Source organism: Triturus cristatus, chromosome 5_2 (genome assembly GCF_964204655.1).
Source record: "Triturus cristatus chromosome 5_2, aTriCri1.1, whole genome shotgun sequence".
NCBI lineage: Eukaryota > Metazoa > Chordata > Amphibia > Caudata > Salamandridae > Triturus > Triturus cristatus.
In genome coordinates this window covers 596,898,458-596,920,636 of record NC_140588.1, presented here as the reverse complement: position 1 = coordinate 596,920,636, position 22,179 = coordinate 596,898,458, and the positions used below count along the sequence as shown (strand labels likewise).

Below are 22,179 nucleotides of genomic sequence, written 5' to 3'. Positions count from 1 at the left end.
AGACCAAAGAGAATACTCCTGCCCCCACCAATGCCCCTAAGGCACCTGCTCCCCCTAGTGCAGTTACAATTGGTGGTGGGAATACACAGGCCAAGGGTATAGCAGGGTTAACCCTGGGTACTGAGTTGGGCTCTGGACTAGTCAGAGAAACCACTCAGGCTGTTCTTGTCTGTGATGGGGGCATGGACATGACCCCATCTGTGAGTCCCAGTAACTTGGGCAAGTACAGGCAACAGCCTTTAATCAATGGAGTACAGGCTTTGGCATTCAGGGACACAGGAGCAAGTGTCACTATGGTGACAAAAGATCTTGTGGATCCTGGGCAGATTATACTTGGTGAAAAGTACCAAGTGACCAATGCTAGAAAGGTCAGAACAGACCATTCTCTGGCAGTTGTTAACTTCTCCTGGGGAGGGGTAACTGGCCTTAAGAAGGTTGTGGTGAGTGCAGACCTACCAGTCGAATGCTTGCTTGGCAATGATCTAGAGACTTCAGCTTGGGCAGAAGTAGAGCTCAGGACTCATGCAGAAATGCTGGGCATCCCTGCAGATGTGTTTGCTGTGACCAGGTCACAGGCCAAAATATATGAAACTGAACAGGCCTTGGATTCTGGAAGAATGGACCAAGTGCCATCCAAGAGTAGGATCAGAAGGGTTAAGGCAGAGCCTTCCCCCCTGACTCAGAAGGTGGATCAGTCTCTTGAGGGAGATGATCACAGTCCTGAAGAGGGAACTGTCCCAGAGGAGCTTGTGCCTGATCAGGTTGAGTTCTTGGGGACAGGGGGCCCTTTCAGGGCAGATCTGAGCCAGGAGCAGCAGAGCTGCCCCTCTCTTGAACCCCTCAGACAGCAAGCTGCTGCTGAGGCTGCTGGGAGTGCTGGTGGTAACCATAAGGTGTATTGGGATGATGGACTCCTGTAATCAGAGTGTAGAGACCCCAAGCCTGGTGCCACCAGAAGGTTGGTTATACCTCTGAAGCTCAGGGGCTTCCTATTGACCCTAGCCCATGATATCCCTTTAGCAGGTCACCTGGGCCAGAACAAGACGTGGGACAGATTTGTTCCTCACTTTCATTGGCCCCGCATGTCCGAAGACACAAAGGAGTTTTGTCGCTCCTGTGTAATCTGCCAAGCCTGTGGCAAAGCAGGTGGCACTACAAATGCCCCCCTGATACCACTATCTGTGGTGGGGGTGCCCTTTGAAAGGGTAGGGATTGACATTGTTGGTCCCATGGATCCCCAAACAGCATCTGGGCACAGATATATCCTGGTGGTAGTGGATCATGCTACCAGGTACCCAGAAGCTATACCCCTTACGACCACTACAGCACCTGTGGTGGCAAGAGCCCTGTTGGGAGTTTTCTCAAGAGTGGGTTTTCCTAAGGAGGTGGTATCAGACAGAGATACCAACTTCATGTCTAGTTACTTAAGGGCAATGTGGAAGGAGTGTGGTGTGACTTACAAGTTCATCACTCCCTATCACCCACAATGCAATGGTTTGGTTGAAAGGTTCAACAAACCCTTAAAAGGCATGATTAAAGGACTCCCAGAAAAGCTTAGGCAAAGATGGGACCTTCGCTTGCCCTGCCTTTTGTTTGCATACAGGGAGTTGCCACAAAAGGGGGTTGGCTACAGCCCCTTTGAACTTTTGTTTGGTCACCCTGTCAGGGGTCCATTGTGTTTGGTGAAGGAAGGATGGGAGTTACCTCTCAAGCCCCAAAAGCAAGGCATAGTGGACTATGTACTTGGTCTCCGCTCCAGGATGGCTGAGTACATGAAAAAGGCAACTAAAAACCTTGATGCTAGCCAGGAACTGCAAAAAGCCTGGCCTGACCAAAAGGCTGTACTGACTATTTACCAGCCAGGACAGAAAGTGTGGGTGTTGAAGCCTGTGGCCCCAACAGCTCTCCAAGACAAGTGGAGTGGACCCCACACTATTGTTGAACAGAAGGGAGAGGTTACTTACTTAGTAGACCTACGAACTCCCAGGAGTCCCCACAGGGTTGTCCATGTCAACAGGCTGAAGCCATATGTAGACAGTGCTGACATGGGCTTGCTCATGGCTACTGATGAGGGACAGTAGGAAGAGAGTGACCCACTCCCTGACCTCCTCCCACAGAACACTGATGATGGGTCACTTCATGGTGTGGCCTTGGCAGGCAGCCTCACTGCCCAGCAGCAAACTGATTTTAGATAGGTGCTCAATCAGTTCAGACACATGTTTTCTCTGACTCCAAGTCAGAGTACCTGGTGCACTCATGAAGTGGACACTGGGGACAGTCTGCCTATTAAAAATACATTTTATAGGCACCCTGACCATGTCAGGGACTGTATCAGGACGGAAGTCCAGAACATGTTGGATTTGGGAGTTATTGAACCCTCAGATAGCCCCTGGGCTAGTCCAGTGGTCCTTGTGCCAAAACCTCACACCAGTGGTGAGAAAAAAGAGATGAGGTTGTGTCTGGACTACAGCGGTCTCAATGCAGTCACTAGGACTAATGCCCATCCAATTCCAAGGGCAGATGAGTTTATAGATACTTTGGCCTCAGCCACGTACCTTAGCACATTTGACTTGACAGCTGGCTACTGGCAGATCAGACTAGCTGATGATGCAAAGCCAAAAACAGTTTTTTCGACCCCAAGTCGGCATTACCAATTTGTGGTGATGCCCTTTGTTTTGAAGAATGCACCTGCCACTTTCCAAAGGTTGGTGAATTCAGTTCTCACAGGTCTGGAAGCCTAAAGTGCAGCTTATCTAGATGATATTGCTGTCTTTAGTTCCACCTGGGAGGATCACCTGGTCCACCTAAGGAATGTTTTGGAGACCCTGCAAAAGGCAGGCCTCACTATCAAGGCCACCAAGTGCCAGATAGGGCAGAGTCAGGTTGTGTACCTGGGCCACCTTGTAGGTGGAGGCCAGGTTCAGCCACTGCAGAGCAAAATCCAGACCATCATGGACTGGGTTGCTCCAACCACCCAGACTCAGGTGAGAGCCTTCTTAGGCCTGACTGGGTACTATAGAAGATTTGTCAAGGGGTATGGATCAATACTGACACCCCTGAATGACTTAACTTCTATGAAAATGCCCAAAAAGGTTCAGTGGACAGTTAGCTGTCAAAAGCCATTTGATGACCTGAAGCAGGCCATGTGCACTGCTCCCATTCTGCAGAGTCCTGATTACTCCAAGAAGTTCATTGTCCAAGCAGATGCATCTGAATTGGGGGTAGGGGCTGTACTGTCACAATTGAATGATGAAGGTCAGGATCAGCCAGTAGCTTTCATAAGCAGAAGGCTGACCCCTAGAGAGAAAAGTTGGTCAGCCATTGAGAGGGAGGCCTTTGCTGTGGTTTGGGCTCTGAAGAAGTTGAGGCCATACTTGTTTGGTACTCACTTCCTTGTTCAGACAGACCATAAGCCCCTCTTATGGCTAAAACAAATGAAGGGTGAAACCCCCAAACTGCTTAGGTGGTCCATTTCCCTACAGGGGATGGACTTTACAGTGGAACATAGACCTGGGAGTAACCATGCCAATGCAGATGGACTCTCTAGGTATCAACACTTAGAACATGAAGACTCAATTGGTCAAGGTTTGTTTAATGTCCCTGCGTTTGGGGGGGTTGTGTAGGAGAGTAGGATCTGCTTCACATGGGTGCTGGTGTTTCACTGTTTTTCGACCTTAGTCTGGCTGTGGCCCTGCTGATCAGGACCCCAGCCTAGCTGCTTCCTCTCTAAAATGGTTTCCATGTACAATAGGTACATTTCTAATTGGATTCTGGAGTGCCTTATAAGCAATTGTAGTATATGGAATACTATGTACCTAGGGCATAGGTACCACAGAGGCCTACCAGGGGCTGAAGCATGTATTATGCCACCCCTGGGAAGCACTCCAAAATGACACCACATGTCTGCTACTGCAGCCTGGGTAAGGTGGTGCCTACACCCCATACAGTGGTATAGGCTACCTATATCAGTACCATTGCACACACATATAAAACCTATAAGTCACTCCTATGGCAGGCTTTAACAATCCTGAAGGCAGAGTGCTTGGTTTTGATGTGAGAGGGTGCCCCTGCATGAGCAGAGCCCCTCTGCAGCGTTCGGAGTACTTCCTCTGATGCTGTTTGTGGTGCAGCCTGACCATATACTCTTCAGTGCATTATAACCTCGCAGTAAATGCTAACTTTGGACTGGCTGCACGGAAACATGTCGGGTTTGGTGTCAAAGGCTTTGGAATACTACCCCCCTGCCAGTTGTGGCGGCGGGGGTAGCATTCCACCCTTCTAGAGGGAGAGACATGTTCACACGGGTCTACCCGGTAAAGACTTTCTAAAGCCCTGGCATCACAACATGGATGCCACTGCCACAGACGCGGTCTGGCCTCCTGCTGCTGACCGAAACTCCGGCATGGGAGGCCTGGACAATAGGCTTCCTGTCCCATGGAGGTGTAACCACCTCCCCAGACAGGCAGATGTGTATTGGGGCTGGGCGGGAGCACTCTCTGGTGGTTTGAAATCCTGCACTGGGGGCACACTTGGTGGCCCTGTGTATAGTCCAATTCAAACCGGTTGCAGGGGCTACCTGCCCCTGCTCTGGCATGAAACTGGACAAAGGAAATGGGTGTAACCACCCCTCTTTCTAAACCCTCCCACAGCTGGGTCCCTATAGTATGTCCAACCCCCAAACTTAGTATAAATATGGAAACCCAGTCCTTGAGATATTAGATTACCCTGGACGAAACTCTGCCACATATATCCTGGACCTTCGACGTTCTATTTCGACTAGAAGACTGAAGAAATCACCCTTGGGGTCAAGGAGTGACTCCCCTGCTTGGCAGGCTCCAAAGAAGCAACTGTCCGGTCTGCAATTCTGAAGCTCCCGCCGGACGCCGAAGTCTTCGCATCACCAGAGGTGGATTTCCAGACTTCCCCGAGGCTACCCTGAGTTCACAGCAAAGCTAAGGCCCGTGGCTATCGTGGGTGACGTGGAACCATGACCCCTGAACACCGTGATCTTTTGCTGATCCATCATCTTCCTGGTATTCCTCGATGTTGTACTTTGGGCTCCGAGTAGCCCCAGCCTTGAGCACCTCCTGCACCGAAGATCGCTGGCCTCCACGCCACGAGTGACCCGTGGGCCAGTTTCCAGTGCGACCGCTCGAGGCTCCTTCGCGATCGCTAGCCCGTTAGCTAGTGGGTCCCCACGAAGGCAACGCCTCTTCCAATTGGGCTTTCCTGGCTGCTCCAGACGTGCCCCGACTTACCCTCGCTGGGTGAGTCCCCCAGACCTTGCTGGCGTGCACCGACGTCCTTTTTCTGTTTCCAAGTGACTTGCCGTTGCCAAGGCTTGTTGGGTCCAATCTGGTCGTCGACACCGCAGCACTCGACAAACTTTGTAGGACAGCTCGAATCCAGCTCCTGGTTGTTGTCGATGCCTCCTGGACCTCGTGGCTGAAGAATCAAGACACCCGTCAACTCACCTGAAGCACCCGACATCTGTGGGCATTGGACTATCGTGCCCCTGGTCACTGGTAAGTGACCCATACTCTGTCCCCTCTGCTTTCAGCTTCCATCCATCCTCGATCCAGGGTTGGATCTCCTCAGACACTTCTCCTCTTCATGGCAGCAGCACTTCTTGAGCAGCTTCCATTGAAAACGGCGCCGCGACCCGACACCATTTGACACCTATGCACCTGGCTTCCCTGGGTGAGGTAACTCGAGTACTCCGGTGCTCCCGTGGGTGTTGGCCTTAGACACCTCTAAGTCCAAAAGGGTTCACGCGTAATCATCCTCTAAGTGTCCTTAAACTCTTAATTTCCAACCGCGACTTTCCCCAAATAAGTTAATGGCGATTCGCGGCTGTGTTCTCACACTGCACGCGCCCCCCGTGGGTCCCCTGTGTCACTACCTTGGGTGGTTCCTTGTAGTCCAAGCACTTCTACAGGCTCTAGGCCTTGTGTCTATTTCAGTCGTGGTTCTTATACCTCTTTATTGGTATATGGTTTGGTACGCCCCTAGGGCCCAAACTTGTATTTGTGCTTTTACTGTTGAATACTGACTTGTAACTTAAGTACTTCGAACTCCAGCCTCATAAAGAGACTAGAGGGGTGTGTTTTATCTTAAAAACATATACATAAATATATACCTGGTGTGGTTGTCCTTTCATTTTTTCATTCAAGAGATTATAGACTGGTAAAACAAGCTGCTTTACATTCCTTCAAGACTTAGCCTGAAGGCTGCTCTCCATAGCTACCACTAGGATAGCTTTCAATAAAGGTTGTATTTAACCTATCACCATAAGGGGTTGTTTGGACTGATACAGGGTGCCCACTATAACTAGTGGACAGCATATATCAGGCCAACTTCTCACACAGATTTTAAAAAAAAGTCTGCAGGCACCTATAAAAAGAATTGCAAAGTGTTTTCTCAGCATAATGCACCTACCCACCTTGCTTTTTTTTCCAGTGGGCACATTGAGAACGTCAGAACAACAATACAAGCCCAATTGCCTTAAAAAAAGAAACCAAAAATACACAACAGCAAAAATGCAGTAGACAAAATGCACAATAGAAAACCGTTGTGGAGTTTCATTGTTTTGGGACAAGCACAATCAGTGGGTAGGGGGTTGACTTCAGCAGGCAGGCCTGCCCTCCAGTTTGGGAACCACTGCCCTAGAGCCTTCCCACCCCCAAGACACAGTTCCTGACCTCTGTCCAATGCCCTGCCCTCTCCACAGATATCTACCATCTGCTTAGAGTAGGAGATAAATATCTGCATTAAACTCCTTGAGAAAAACTGTTATAAAGGACCCAATAATTTTGGGTGCAACAAGTTAATCTCTGTTTCTGGGATTTTAACTATTTATCACTGTTAGCGCCTGGTGATATTCGGTAATATTAATTCTGGCATCTGTATTTTCCATTGGTGTTAACTCAGTGGCGGCTCCTTTGCTAAGGCCTTTGCAACAGTGAAATAAAGGAAACATAAAATGTTAATACCTTGATGTTATTATCGTTTTATTTTGTCCTGCTGCTGCAGCTTGGCAGGGCAGGGTGGGGCTACTCTGTTCTCCGAGCAGGTGGAGGTGTCATGGGCACACTCTGTAAGTGCGCATGAATGTTTGACCGGCCGTCTCGGCTGATCCCACATTCATGCACACTTTGCATGTTCTCCACCCAGGCTGTATTGCAACCTGGGTGGAGAACATGCCAAGGCTTCCTCTGCCTGTCTGAGCACCGAACCACGGGACTCAGGCCAATCACAACGGTGCATTGCAGCACTGTGATTGGCTTTGGGGAGCCTGGGTGTGCTTCTTGTTCCAGCTGGAGTGAGGGACTACAGAGGAGAGACGCGATGAGCAAGCAGTGAGAAGGTACGTTTTTCTTTCTTTTAATTTTTTTTACCACCCCCTGTTCACCCCCCCACTTCTGATCCATGCCAGCGCCACGGAGTTAACTGAGAACTTCCAATGAGAGCCAATGTGTTCATTTATATCCATCCAGGGTCAGGTGAGACATAGCCTTGTGTATATATGAACACTGATATATGTGTGCTAGAATATAAGGCCAAAAAGTAATTCAGTCCAATTGTGCTCCAGAATGCCATTCTTGCTGTATTCAAGAGTTTCTGACATACGTACCAGGCACCAGTTTTCAACAACTAGACCAATAAATATGCTCCAGCGATCCATTCTTACACCCATCAAAATATTTATGCAGCCCCCGTACTCATACAACAATACACGTCCCTCCACTAATATTAAAATGACACAACTGTATAAAGGATTAAAGGGTCTATAGCTAACATCTTTTTCATCAGTTCATTCCTTGACACCATCCAAAGTGGTGAACACCCATCATCCACTCACTGATGCTTGATTTTCTAGTTTTGTCACACTGTACTTTGTTGCTTTGAGACATGGTGCACTATCATGTTTAGAGTGGCCACCTCTATGCATATTATTTCATGTTTCACTTTTTCCTCTAGCCCTCTTTTGAGCATAAGCCAAAAGCTTAGCATGTTCGGGCAATTTCCTCCTCCACATGACACCTACACATTCACATAGTTCACTAGTGTGGGAGGGGTGCCAAAAAAGACTGTTGCACAGTGTGCGAGCAGTGCAGGGCCAGCCCTGGCTGGAAGTGTTAGCCCCCGAAGTTCAGGACTAGTTGCTCCCCTGATCACAGCGTCCGTCATGGGCTGCATTTAACAATAAATTCTTTCAGAAGGCAAACCATCAGCCCCACATTTAGAAAAAAAATGCAGCAAGTTTTATATAGTGCGAACTCAACTCAGAAGTATTGGAGCGATTTAAATGATTTATTTATTTATTTATTTTTATATGCATGGGGTGATTCATTGCTTTGCTGAGAATCACAGGATGTTAATCTGACCCGAGACTCAAAACCCATCTCCTAAGTTAGCAGCTCCAGCATTGAGCCACAACCTCTACCGCAATATTATATACAACTTTATGCAACAAACAACCATTGACAAAGCCAATAGTCCTGGCTTCTTGTAGGTGTAATGTTACTTTGTATTATATATCTGGATGCAATGACAGAAGAAGCAAAATATCAGTCAGGTGGCACACTATGCTAAACACAGCTTTTTAGCTAAATTGCTTTTAAGCCACGCCCTTAATTGCATTGGCCACGCCCCTTTGAGAGATTCCCCCCCCCCCCAGTTTTTTCATCCCACTTAAAGCCCTGGTCTACAAGTGCGGTCAGGTTCTTGGCGCACATAGCCTTGGCTGCAGCGCACAGAAACCTTACTCTGCCACACACGGAGGAAAACAATTAGAGGGAACATTGGTTATGATGCCTGAGAAAGCAGCACAAATGGTTAATACACCTGCTGTAAAGAATTTGTACCATGCAGATCACAGAACTGTATGTTATGTGGAAAGCTCAGGGGGTTACTGCTTTTGTAACAGACATCCTTCTGTTACCTGCAGTTGATGAGTTACAACCCTAATATACAGTGACCTATGAATGGTCATTAAAAATCTGCATGCATATTGCATGGCATCTTATTAGTAAAGTTACTTGAAATCCTGAGTTTGTGCTTCTCCAGACCAAATATACTGCTACTAGTATTGTTGACATGTGAGTCCTACACCTTGTAATCCTCATTGCCCTATGTAATATTTCCTATAGGCTGATATACACATGTATGATTCATTCACTCTGTATAATGTGTGTGTGATGTAAAGTACTTTGATCCTCTAAACTGTTATGAGTAGCATTATAAAACAAATGGAATGCATGTGAGAGACGGGCTACGGAAAGATGAAGAGCACTGCTGGTGCAAGTTAATGAGGGAATTTGTGGAGAAGGAGGTTTTGGGGGAGGGTGTCAACATAGATTGTTGCACTGGGCGCCACCAGCTCTAAAGCCAGCGTGGCTGGGGCACCTTTTCACATCTCACACTGTATTTACACGTCACACCAACAAATGCCTTTATGGTCCATACATGCACACACTTGTATGCATGCGAAGATGAAACAAGAGTGCGTAGTGACCACACTAGTGGAAATACGTAATTTAGTATTCAAACATATTTTTTGACTGCCATATTATGTGCACTGTTATGTGTTGCTGAGCTTTCAGGCCTTTGAGGCTAAATATCCAACAAAAACAGTATTATCAAAGCAGTCCTATGTGCAAAGCTCTGATGCCACTTTCATTTTTTTATCTTTAAAATTGTTTTGATCCTGCAACAATCTCCTTCAAAACAAGAACAAAAGAACAGCAGGGTTTTCATAGAATAATAAACTTCTGTACTGGACCTAGCCCTCTCTGCAGGGTCACCCCCAAACATTTTGCATTTACCATTCGCTTTTTGCTGAATTCGTTTTTGATGGCCTTAGGTTTCTGTGCACTTTATCACTGATAACCAGTGCTAAAGTGCTTGTGCTTTCTCCTTAAAACATGGTAGACTTGGCTTATACTCAAGTGGAACCCTCACTCACCAACCTAGTTGGTGACATGCTTCATCATTGGGTTCCCACCAGAGAGGCTGAATGCCTCCCTGGTGTGCTACAACGCCTGTTTACAGCGGAGCAGGTTATTTTGTGTGTGGTGGAAGAGTGCAATAATAGTGAGTGCAAACTCACCAACTAGGTTGGTGAGTGAGGGTTCTTTTTCCATTTTTTTGTGATCCCATGCTGCTGGCTCTTTCATTCTTTTTAGTCATTTACACTCTTTTGTTGTTTGCTTATAAAAGCCTTAGGGGGATTAAGAGTGTGTTATCACCCTCTCTGTCCTGTTGTTTAAATATATATATACTCAATTGGCACATTTAATTTACTTGTAAACCCCTTGAAATGTGGCCCTACATGTGTCCAATGTCTGTAAATTAAATACTACTAGTGGGCCTGCAGCACTGATTGTGCCATCCACTTAAGTAGCACTTTTAACCCCTTCAGTGCCCGCCCCTTTCCCCGCCCTGTGCCGGCCGTTGTATTAGCGGGCGGGGTCTATGACGAGCTGGACTCGTCATGGGCACAGCGCCACCGCGGCCCATGACGAGTCCAGCTCGTCATGGGCACTGAAGGGGTTAAACATGTCTCAGGTCTGCAATTGTAGGCTGTGTGGGCAGTTTGTAAGCTGCTGTTTCGACCTGGTAGAATTAACCTTTTTTTAATGTGCAGGAATTTATATAGCGCAAATCACCAAGCGGTCTCTAAGCGCTGGCTTAGGGAACCCGTCCTGGTATTCCCCTGTGAGATAACCCGGCAGGGCATCTGCAAGGTGAAAGCCAGGCATCCCGCCGCGAGGGGCCCATGTGGAGATTAAGCAAGCTATTGCCCAGAGTCGCAGAGTGTGAACCCATGAGTCGAGTATGCACTGGAGCGAGAATTATCGAGTCCATGGACATTTATGGACTCAAGACCCAGCCGAGCCAGGAATTGAACCCTGGTCCCGGGCTGACCTCTGCTTCCAGGTCTGCCTCCTCTAACCAGTGAGCCACACTTCTCCACATACATACAGGTCACCCAAAGGGTAAGCCCTAAAGAGCCTGGGGTTTGTTTGTGACTCATCCTGACAAGAATTGTGGTTGCTGCTTGACCAGGGTGCACACCCTAGTCAACCAGCAACCCAATGTCTTACATCCCAACATTTTGAATAATTGCCATGAAGACTGGGGTACAGTATTGTGGAAAGATATGTGTGGGGTGTCCAAAGATAAGGCTCCATTCCAAGTGCCATCGCCACACCCAGTGAGTGTCCAAAGTGAGCTTCATCCTCTAGTTCAAATTTAATTGAATCGAAGATCACTTATTTATGGGATGGTCACGTTTTGTATATTTGAGTTGCTGAGTTTAGCTTATTCCGTGTTCCAAATGGCTTTCGAACTGCAGTGCATCACAAACTCTCATCTGATACTTACACATTTTATTCACTAAAAAATTGCTCTTTCTGGAGCTCCATCTAGTGCAGAAAGAAGGAAGTGATTTGGCATTTTGTTGCCAGAAAATACATGCAATTTCGCAATTATCAGAGATAGAACTTTACGGGAAGTGCAAGTCTAAAGTTCTAGGCCTATACTAGAGTTATGAATGCTCTATTTAGTATATTCTATCATGAGTGCAAATCTCAATCACTGAGCCCATTGATGATTTTTTTTTTACCAAACATTGGTCTGAGCCTGGGGTCTCCAACCTTTTCTGTACTGAGAGCTACTTATGTTCAATGAAACGCATTGAGAGCTTCTAATATTATTAGTGTTGTAAAATTTCGATTTTATTATATGTATATTAATTCAACCAAGCAAAAGCTTTCTAATTTAGTAAGCTAGGCTACACACAGGTGAGTCACTCAGAGGTAGATGGAGAGCTACAGCAGCTCACGGGCTACTGGTTGGAGACCCCAGAATTGCTCTCAAAGCTCTATTTTATCACTTAACCCAAACATCAACATAGCTTTGGGATATAGAATAATTTCTCTTACTCTACTTCTGTGGATGCATCTAAAGAAAAATCAGCTCGCAAGATGATGCTTAAATGGTCTGGATAAGGTAGGATGGGAAGGGGCTCTAAATCCAGCGTTAAGTAGAGAAAAGGAAAATAGGGGCTCAGAGAGTGAAATTGTGTAAAATTAGTCTTGCTAACACAATCAGTTCTTTCAAATGAGAAGGATCTTAAAGGGTGTAGTGTACAAACACAAATTTGATGCTGCTGCTTTATCTATGCATCAATTAAATTGGCTCCTGACCATCTGAGTGTCCCTTGCCAAACCTGCAGCCATTAAAAAAGATAAACAGACACTATGAACCTACGTCCTGGACACAAACAACCCCTACTGTAACTAAGGTCAGAAATAAGACCCTCTGTTTGGTCCTACGACAAGTGTTGTTAATCTGTTTCTAAGTCAACTCCTTCCCGGTGCAGTACTTGCTGTTACCCGAGCCATGTTTCAGCCAACCCAAGGACTTCTAATGCCTTGTCAGAAGAGTAGTTGCGGCATTCGATAGTCTTCAAGATTAAACAGAGCGTATACAAGGAGCACTGGTTGCCCTAGAATTCATTGCTATGTTCATGAACAGTTACGAAAAGAAAACTCACAGAACACATCAAGGTACCTGCTACGGAAAAATAAGAACAACAGGGCAAGATTCTTCTCCCCTTCCTAACATTCTTGGTAAAATCAGATGACCAGCAGCAGAGATGACAAGTACGAGTGGCATTGTGAATATCATGAATGTGGGGGGGACCATTTACCCAAACTCCATGGACAGCATCATGGATGCCTAAGCCTGAAGAACTCAAAGGGATCTACTTGAAAGTCAGGTAATCTCATTCCCATTTTATCAAGGAGAGAAAAAGCTTAGACCTGCTGTATCTCTTCCTAAAGTAGAAGTATTAAACTTGCATCAACCTGAAAAAAAGAAGCACCTGAAAATCCATGTCAAATTGACTGACTGTAATTTTAAGATCATCTGCGCTGCCCTCCTTGCCCCGAGCACAGTACTGCATTTTATAGGAATGGAAGCCTTCCCGATTGGCTGTAACAAGCAGTAATGAGCAGCTTGTCCCACATGGATACATGTGATCACAACAGGTGGTAGTGCTGGAACTTTGAGATAAGAGAAGAAGGTAAGGCACCTGGACAGAAGATTCTACGAGGGATACAAAACACCATGACAGTAACTTGTCTAGCAAGAGGTAAATAGTGCCCCACAATGAAGAACAGAAGCACGAAAGCCAACTCACTTGTAGCCTATTGTCCAGGAACTAGTAGATAAACAACACTTTGACTACAACAACATAATAATTGGGACACAAAAACTTCAGATGGGTAAAATGTGAATTACCCGATTGTTATTCGCCTCAGGGTTCTGAGTGTCATCATGCACAGCTCGAAGTTCACTCTCGTTGTCTATTCAGTGTCACTCAGAACTCTTCAGAGAATAACATCCTCATTTTTCTTTGTACCTTGCACTCACTAAATGCAATAGAGTTGAGTTTTAAATCCATATTTTGCATAATGTGCTTCTCCTGTGAGTCTTCATGGCCCGTTGGCCTGACTCTCTTCTGTTAAACCATAGTGCTTTTACATAAACTCCGGGAAGTTTACTACTCTCATTCCCATATATATATGTCTTACAATTCCTTTTTTAATTTTACTCACATCCTTTACGAAGATATGCATGTTTTACTGGTGGGCTCCCAGTTCTAAAAGATGGGCCACCAGAGATTAGTTTAGAAGAAGCTGGTGGAGACCTCAAAGGTCTGCCTACGCATGATTATGGTCACATCAGCCTTTCCTGTTGAACTCTTAGGGCCAGATTTACTAACATTTTGTGTCATGTTTGCACTACTTTTGTGCTGCATCCATAACGCAAAATGCTTGCTGATATTTACAAAGACATGCACGGGGAGATTTACGCCACCTTGCGTGGCTTTATAAAAACAAGTAACGCAATACAGCACCTTGTGCTGCATTGCGTTACATTTCATTCTGGGAGGCAGAACATGGGCGCTCCCATGCATCCACGCATGGATTTCAAACAAATCCAGATTTTCAAAGGTTTGTAAACTTGGGATTGTGTAAAAATAGCTACGCCTACCAGAGGATGACGTAAAGAGGAGAAAAATATTTCCTTGTTATTTCCTCTTTCTATGTGTGCTGCAATCTGCAGCACGTATAGAAAGAGGAAAATGCCTCGAGAGATTGTTTTCATGCAGAAAGGTATCTAGTCCTGCACAAAAAGAATTCTCCTTGTAACGCAGGCGCCCTTGCACCACGGTGCAAGGGTGCCTGCGTTGGAGCTAGGCTGGCTGAAATGCACCGGCACAAGGAGAGAGCAGAAATGCTCCATATCTTTGCAAATATGGAGCATTTCTGCCCTCCCCTTTCACTCAACGCAGCTCAGCAACTATGCTTGCTGCCCTCCGCTGCATGAAAGTTTAGTAAATGTGCCCCCAATGTTCTAGGTGCAGGGCAGGAAGTTAAAGATCGCAAATAATGCCACATTACAGACAACACTCCATCTTATCCTGTCCCTTAGTAACAGATCATTAAACATCATTCACCAACAATTAAAAACTGTTCAAGTCATCAACAAGCCCTTCAGCACATGTGTTCTAATACAAGTGAGGTAACTAGACCCTTACAAAAGATTTGTCGGGGTAAGCTGCAATTTGTGAATACAAAGATTCACCCACCTGAGTCCATACAGCACAGTTCCATCAGGATGTAATCGTATCATCCGATTCTTGACAGTAACCCCGTGCAGGAAGGACTTCTTGTCATTCAGGAAGTAGGTGTCAGGAAGCCAAAGCTGGTCAGCCACTCGGTTGTCCAGAGTAAGGTTCAGGGGAATAGCTGTGTAGGCAAGTCGCTTGTCACGCCAGCTCTGTTGAAAGTACATGGTGATTGTATAATCCTGAAAAAGTGAAAATATATTGCTGTTAGATCTGCAGGAAATTATTAAACAATATATTTGCCTTTTCAAAGCACCCGAGAGGTCGTGGGGAATCGAGAAACTAGAAAAGACTCCTGAGAAGTATCTTATGGAGTGTGTGTGAGTCAATATTAGAACACTACAAACAGTTATAAAGAAGACTCAGACTTACTAGAATAAAGAACAAGACATGTTTATGAGATCTAGAGCTCAGGCATAATTTAGATCAGAGCAAAATTTCAGTTTGTAAAATACAGGCCAGGGGTATTTGGTTTTCATCAATTGTGAATAACGTTAAAAACCGGAATATGATTATAACAGTACAAAATGTAAAGCAGTTAACGAGACTTGTATCAGATCATTTTATAAAGCACACATAAAAAAAACATTTACATAGAACAAAAACCTTCGAATTCAACAAACTTCGAATTCCTTTGGAGTTGGATGTAGAACTGCGAAACACTTATTTTTTTATAAATTAATTAATGTGTTCTTTCAACAGATATATTTGCTGTTTTACAGGTTTATTGACTAATGACGACACTTTTGAAAAAGACAATCAACAATTAAAATATATCAGGACACATGCACTGATAGTTGATGCATTTACGTACTTATGTGGACAAAAGGATATCACTTTGTTACAAATCCACAATAATGAGCTGTTCAGAAGATTTTATTCTATGCACACTTTGTGGAATAGGCTTTAATACAGTCTTCCTTAATTTTTATATTAAGAATCGTTCAGTGCGGTCAGGTTACTTTTCATTGAGGTACTTTATATAATAGCAAAATTATGCTTACGACATACATGGCTTTAAAAGTATCACATTACGTGTGCTCAATGCAATCACATTGAAATAGAAGGAATGGACAAATTCAAAAAGTGTTAGACATTTGCTTGCGTGGATGATGGAAAGGTGTAAGTGGGCTTGTCTAAGTCAATCTCTATATCACAAAGTTACCGGCCAGTTGACTACAATACAACAGAGTAGCATGAGAGGTTCCTCAATACGGCAGATCGATTTGACGAAAGGATATACGTGGGAGGACACATCGCGATACTACACGTTGGGTGCAGGGTGATGAAAAAAAAAACATTAGAGTGGACGGAGGACTGATTGGACTCATAACAATAGAAGTGGTTAATCTAAAGCACAACTCACTGAAAAACCAGGGATTACAGATTTCCCGTGTGCAACGATCCCACGAGGAAGGTCGTAGCATAGACAGGCATAACATCGGTAACGTGGAACCTGTTATTAAATCAACTATTTTAAATACCGCAGTATCACAAATTATTGACACCTATGAACTTTCTCTGACGTACAGTGACGCATACTGGAATAATACTGACCACGTGAATCGTATCACCAATACATTATATCGCCTTCGCTGCTTTTTAATAATAAAAATCACCGAGAACCATTGTGCACACCACCAGCAGATAAGGACTATGATGAAGCCCTGAAAAAGTCCCGTGAGGGATGAAACGCTTTGGCAAGCAATAGTTTGGTGCTTTTTAAAGAATTAATGCTTTTCAATCAAAGAAATTGACTACAATCAAGTAACACGATCATATGTCTCAAAATTGAGGATGTCCCTGAAAACTCACCTCTTCACCCAGGCTTAAAATTAAGCTCCTTTTTAGTTCACTTTGAGTAGATATGTTGTGCTTTATGAACTAACTGCACCCCTGAGGGTCAAAATGGAGTGTTTAAAGACCTAATTTACATTTCTACCTAAAATACTTACTCCTAACACAATGATGCTCACAGTCTGATAATCAATCAAAGTGGGAGGTTACTGAACAACTTGTCTTTCTAATTGAAAAAAATCCCTCTAAATAGGTCGAAACCCCTCACCTACCCTTAGAAGGCATGCTTCGTCATAGGGATCCTCCTCACACTTGTCACCAAAGGTAAACAGTGTGGGCTACAACTCTCTGAACAGGGGAGGAGCACTTGATGTTTCACCGTGAAGTGTGTAAACCTATGTGAGCAATCGATGTGGGTGGGAGTCACTGCAGGGATTAAAACTACCTCTTGGTGGATACATTTCCAAAATGTATTGAGTGTTCCCAGGGAATAGGCTGAAAAACTAAGAGGGAAATTAACTTCTATCCAATAATGCTACAGAGAACAACATGTCTCAGAAAATCGAAGGTACCCTATCATGATGTATAGTGGCATTCATCAGGAACAAATGTATAGAGTCACTCTGTTATTAAAAAGAGAAAAAGTGCATCTATAGTAAATATTTAGAAACACAATATTTATAACCAGTACTCCACTATCAGTTTGGCTGTGAGTACTGTAGATGGCACCCACAAGTATTGGGTGTTGAGCCTCAACTTATGATCCCTCAAAGCACTTAAAATACAGGTCTGTACAAGTCCACTGTCCCCTTACGAGGTTCTGCCTGGGTGAGGAGACCAAGTGACTGGTTATGAGACAATGTAGATCGTTGAGTTTGGGCTCTATGAGCTATTCCTGATACAGTGTTATTCCCGAGCTAGTAAGAAACCTAAGACTGGACAAAGCCATTTACACATGAACATTTATATTTTTGTGGTTTACACATCCAGGGCTTTCACAATAATCCACATGAAAGAAGGAGTCTCCAACGAACAGGACACGGTTTAATTGATGGACTTGATCTCCTGCACTGTAATTATTTCCTTCTTTTGTGTCCCCTTCATGAGTGCACTGAATCTAGGCTAGGGAGCATGCAACACTTTGCACAAGCTATAAAATTAATGCATAAACAAAAAAATAAGGACGAGGGCAATTCCATATCATAGAAAGATGTGCTGAGATGACTATGAGGGGAAACGAGAGTTCTCACTTTTGTATTATAAGGCCCACCAAGGAAGGTATGTTTAAAAAATGTGAAAGGAGCTCAATGGCGGGTCTCCATTGGACTACGTATTTGTTATGTGGTTGCATTATGTACAATCTGGCAACAGCAAAACTCTTGCCTGGTAGCAAAACTCAGTAACCTCTCCACGGTATATTTGTCATGCTTTATTATTAAGCACGCTGATGCCTACGGGCCATGTCCGTGCTATATGAAATCACAAAAATAAATAAACAAATAAATACAATTCTAATTACTTTTCATTCATTTTATTTTTGCGATTTTTTATATAGGGCGGACATGGCCCATAGGCAACAGAGTGATTTACAATGAAGCAGAGCGTATCAATAATAAACAGAAAATATACATGTAACATTAACGGTGGAGAGAACACCAGGTTAGCCCCCTCATGAGATGGAACACTTCACACGTATTCATTATAAAACATAGTAGTGACAGGCAGGTAGTACAGTGTCACAAGATGGACAACAATTATTTATGCTGGTTGAGTTTAATCTGCATTTGACAGGAATGTCAGGGGGTAGGAGGGGTTAGGCCAGGTGTCGTTCAAAGAGAAGAGATTTGAGGTATTTTCTGAAGTTGTCATGACATGTGGTCGGGTAGAGGCTCGGTGGCAGGCAGTTCCATAGGAGAAGGATTGACTCATGTAGTGCTCATGCTTGAAGGTGGGGGTTCAAGGAGGGGCAATTTTGCATATTGTGAGTCTCGGCTGGCACCTGAAATTTTCAGTTTCTTGGAGGGGTACGAGGGAAAACAGGAGTGCAGAGCTTTCTGAGTGATGAAAGCAGTTTTAAACTGAGCTCTAGCTTGTATGGGAAGCCACTGAAGGGAGTGTAGAATGGGCGAGATATAGTTGAATTTCTTGCGTCCTGCCACAAAACAGGCTGCTGCAAGTAGGACTGCTATGAGAGGACCTAGGTGAACTTTGGGAATGTCGGAAAGGAATGAAATTCAATAGGCGAGTCTGGAGAGCATTATTGGGTGCAGTCTTCAGGGCAAGAGACCTTCAGGTAGATTTGGGTGTCATCAGATTATAGGTGGAAGAGGACTCCTGAGTTCCAGAGGATTGCACATAGGGGTTTGAGGTAGAGGTTGAAAAGGGTTGCAGAGAAATTTGAACCTTGTGGGACCTCTTGTTGCATGAAAACAAGTGTTTCAGAAGCTTACAATTGACAGAAGGGCCGGAAAACATGCTGCCAACATTACTACCATGTCAAGAGGCACAATAAACATGATTTGCTGTGTCTGAGCTTCTTGTATTTTGCCTCACTAAGTGCAAGCATCTCATGTTATAGAAAGTCCATGACTTAAGATTAAAGAAAGAAGACATTTCAGATATTGATGGTCAGACATTCAAGCATGAGCAATACATCTCTAAAGTATTCGGCCTCCGCTAGGTTTATCTTCATTACACTCAGAATGAAACTTATTTAGGCCACATGATTTCAGTAAGAAGAGTCTGGGAGTGAGAGGGTCATTTAGGTTTAGCTGATCAACAGCATCATTCAGTGGTTCTCCCAACCCTCCGCAGTCTCCTACAGAGTGGGGGGGGGACTAACATGTTTCTAACAGTAGAGCCTTAGCTGGCTCTCGTGTTGGGAATTGCCCACTGGCAGCGTATCCTCGACAGGACTGCCAGCGACGAAACAGCAGAAGGCCGGTCTTATTTAGTATAGGGTCCTCAAGTATTGTTTACTGTTCACAATCACTGCGATGGTAACGCACAGGAAAATAAAGAAACAGCTCCACACGCAGGGAGAAATCTTCATACACACCAGGACCACTGTTATTCCAGTTTATTTTCAAAACAAACTCCTGCTCTGGGAGTATATTTCAGAAAAACAAAATAGAGCATCAAGTGGGGCCATGTTTAGTTTAGCGTACACATTCAAGGAGGTTTAGTAACCTCTTCAGTACTAAATGATTCATAAAAAGCATTGCAGTGAAAATGTAGTTAAATGGGAAACAAAATACACGGAGAGAATGAAAAAGAAGCAACTAATGACTTGCATACAATGAGGACTGACCACACTATGAAATTCAACTTCATATTATTGTGTATTTTACATTGTAAATAATATCGAAATCTGCACAAAACGGACTATCTTAACTACTTGATTTGCGCCGACACAATGTTTAATACGTCCACCGCGGTGCAGCCCACACTGCCCAAATCGTTTGTCTTAAATATTCTAAATCTGAGAGTTGGTTTATATGTTTTATTGTACAACTAATGGCATGCTGTAAACGCTCAACAAGGAAAGTAGCGAAGCACGTTTATTTAAAATTCTAACAGTATGTTGTTCCTTGCCTTTACAATTTCATATAATTCTTAACTTAGAAACATCTTACAACTGAAAGGGTTATTCCTGGGGGAACAGGGTCAATGGAATGACAGCTGAAGGGCCAAGTACCCCTGATAGCCTTCCGTCACCAGCTCTTGCCGGATTCTTCTATGGGCACCCTTTCACCCTCCACTACTATCAACAATTGTCCCAGAACTGATGCATGATGTTGAAAGGGCTTTGTAGAGTTGCTTCCCTCTAGGACCCAGGCCACTAATGAAGGATAGGAACTACTACACCAGGGCCCACATGGGCCAGTCAACACACTAAAGGCTAAAGTAGGCTATATTTATGAATTAATATATATATTGATGATTGGTAGGCATGGTGCTGTGTCAAAGAGGGGTTATCTATTCCTTTGCTGCAAGGACCAGACCGTAGTGCCAGGTAAAGGACGCCCCTGGTCCTGGCCAGGCCAGAGGATCGAGTAATGTAATAATTTATTATTGATTGGTCATTTGCATTGCACACCACCGGGGAGGGGAGGAAGGGGGACACTGCTCCCTCTTGGCATTGGGCAGGCTAAGGTTCCTTTTACAGAGGATCAGCCCACTCCACAATCTATGCCTTCCCTCTACGATCCAATCAGCTGAGGTAGATGACATTTCCAATTTCCCCTATAGCGACAAAGGACTCAAAAGCTAACGATAGTAGCTTCATGAGCAGGTTGTGCACGTACTTTAATCCAGAGTTAGGCTTTAAGCTGTTGTTATGAAGACTGGAGAGGTGCCAGGCCACATTTAGCCAAATCATGTAGGTGACCCCAGGTTGAAAAGTCTCCAAGGGTGTGGGTATGCTCTGAGGTAAACATGATATCCATTCTGGAGCTTTCCTTACCTGACAGGAGTTGACTTGGTAGAGCTGACAGACACCTTGAAGAGGTGACAGCATGTTGGAGATTGCTGTAAAGGTTCTGTATGCTTCTTTAGGTGACCTAGAAAGGGAAGACCTGTTGCTATGGGTTTCCTCATCCACCCTAGGTCATTTCCAGGTGAATGCTACTTTGATGAAGGCTGTGTAGTTTGAAAAAGTCTTTCCCATCTGCCATGAGGCACCTTCCATTGCACTCCTTCCCAATCGGTGGGGTTTGATAGTTGTGCTTCTCCATGTATGTTTCATGAATAATTCCTAGTATCTCAAAGAAACTGCTGTTCAAGGAGCATGCATGTATGTCGATTTAAACTGATGCATCCTACAAGAATGGTTATGATTCTGCATTAGTTATAGGGTGATATGTTAAGTTAAGTTCTCTCTAGCAGACCTCTCTTCAGTGCCTTTACTAACTCTCCTGTCTCCTCTCTCCCAGTGGGCTCAGTAGTATGGATCGCCCCCCTGAAGAATTTGTCATATGATAGGTTGAGGATCCGTCTGAGTATGAGCAAAACCATGAACGCGTTATGTTTAGAGCTCCCAGGGGATACTGTTACTTGTTAGGCCATGGAAGAATGCCCACCACCGTTTAACTGTACACCTGTGAAAGTCACTGTTATGTTCAAGGGAACACCCCCCCCCCCGCTTATGGCGGGAAATAATTCTGCGGCCATTTTTTTTAATATTAGCACATATGGAAAAAATACGGGGAATAACTTCAGATTACAAGGCAGACATCGCCTTCTTATAGCCATCTACTAAGCATCAACATGTTTATTACTTGGGTAAAATACCTCAGCGCGAGAGGATGGACCGTCCATCCACAATGTAAGTCCTTCCGGTCCCATTGCTGTCATGTAAATCTTTCTGCTCGTAATAAAGGCTGCTCGTTGTAGCGATGCTAAAACGCGCTCATTGACAAGAATGAGGTCACTGCCCTTCAGCGTCTTCGTAAATTCCAGAATGAATTTACGTGCCTGAGCAATGGCCGTTGATCAAACGAACAGACACGGAAAACCGGGGAGCGCGATAGCCGGCATAAATACTTTAGCTTGATATTGCAGCATTTCTATTTTTACCCGAAGCACTGGAGGCGTTTCCCACTTACGAGCCACCTCGCCCCTTTTGGGCTTTAGAATACATGACTTTAATAAGAGAAACCTTTCCCGGCTCCATTTCT

At 44.6% G+C, this 22,179-nt stretch overlaps 1 protein-coding gene across 1 annotated transcript in view; it reads right to left on the bottom strand.

Moving 5' to 3' along the window:
* Positions 1-22,179, bottom strand: part of LOC146829045 (gamma-aminobutyric acid receptor subunit beta-4-like) — a 584,921-nt gene that overhangs the window by 197,020 nt on the left and 365,722 nt on the right. The window contains 1 exon segment of the mRNA XM_085606649.1: positions 14,666-14,886. Within this exon segment, the coding sequence (XP_085462775.1) occupies positions 14,666-14,886 (221 nt within the window).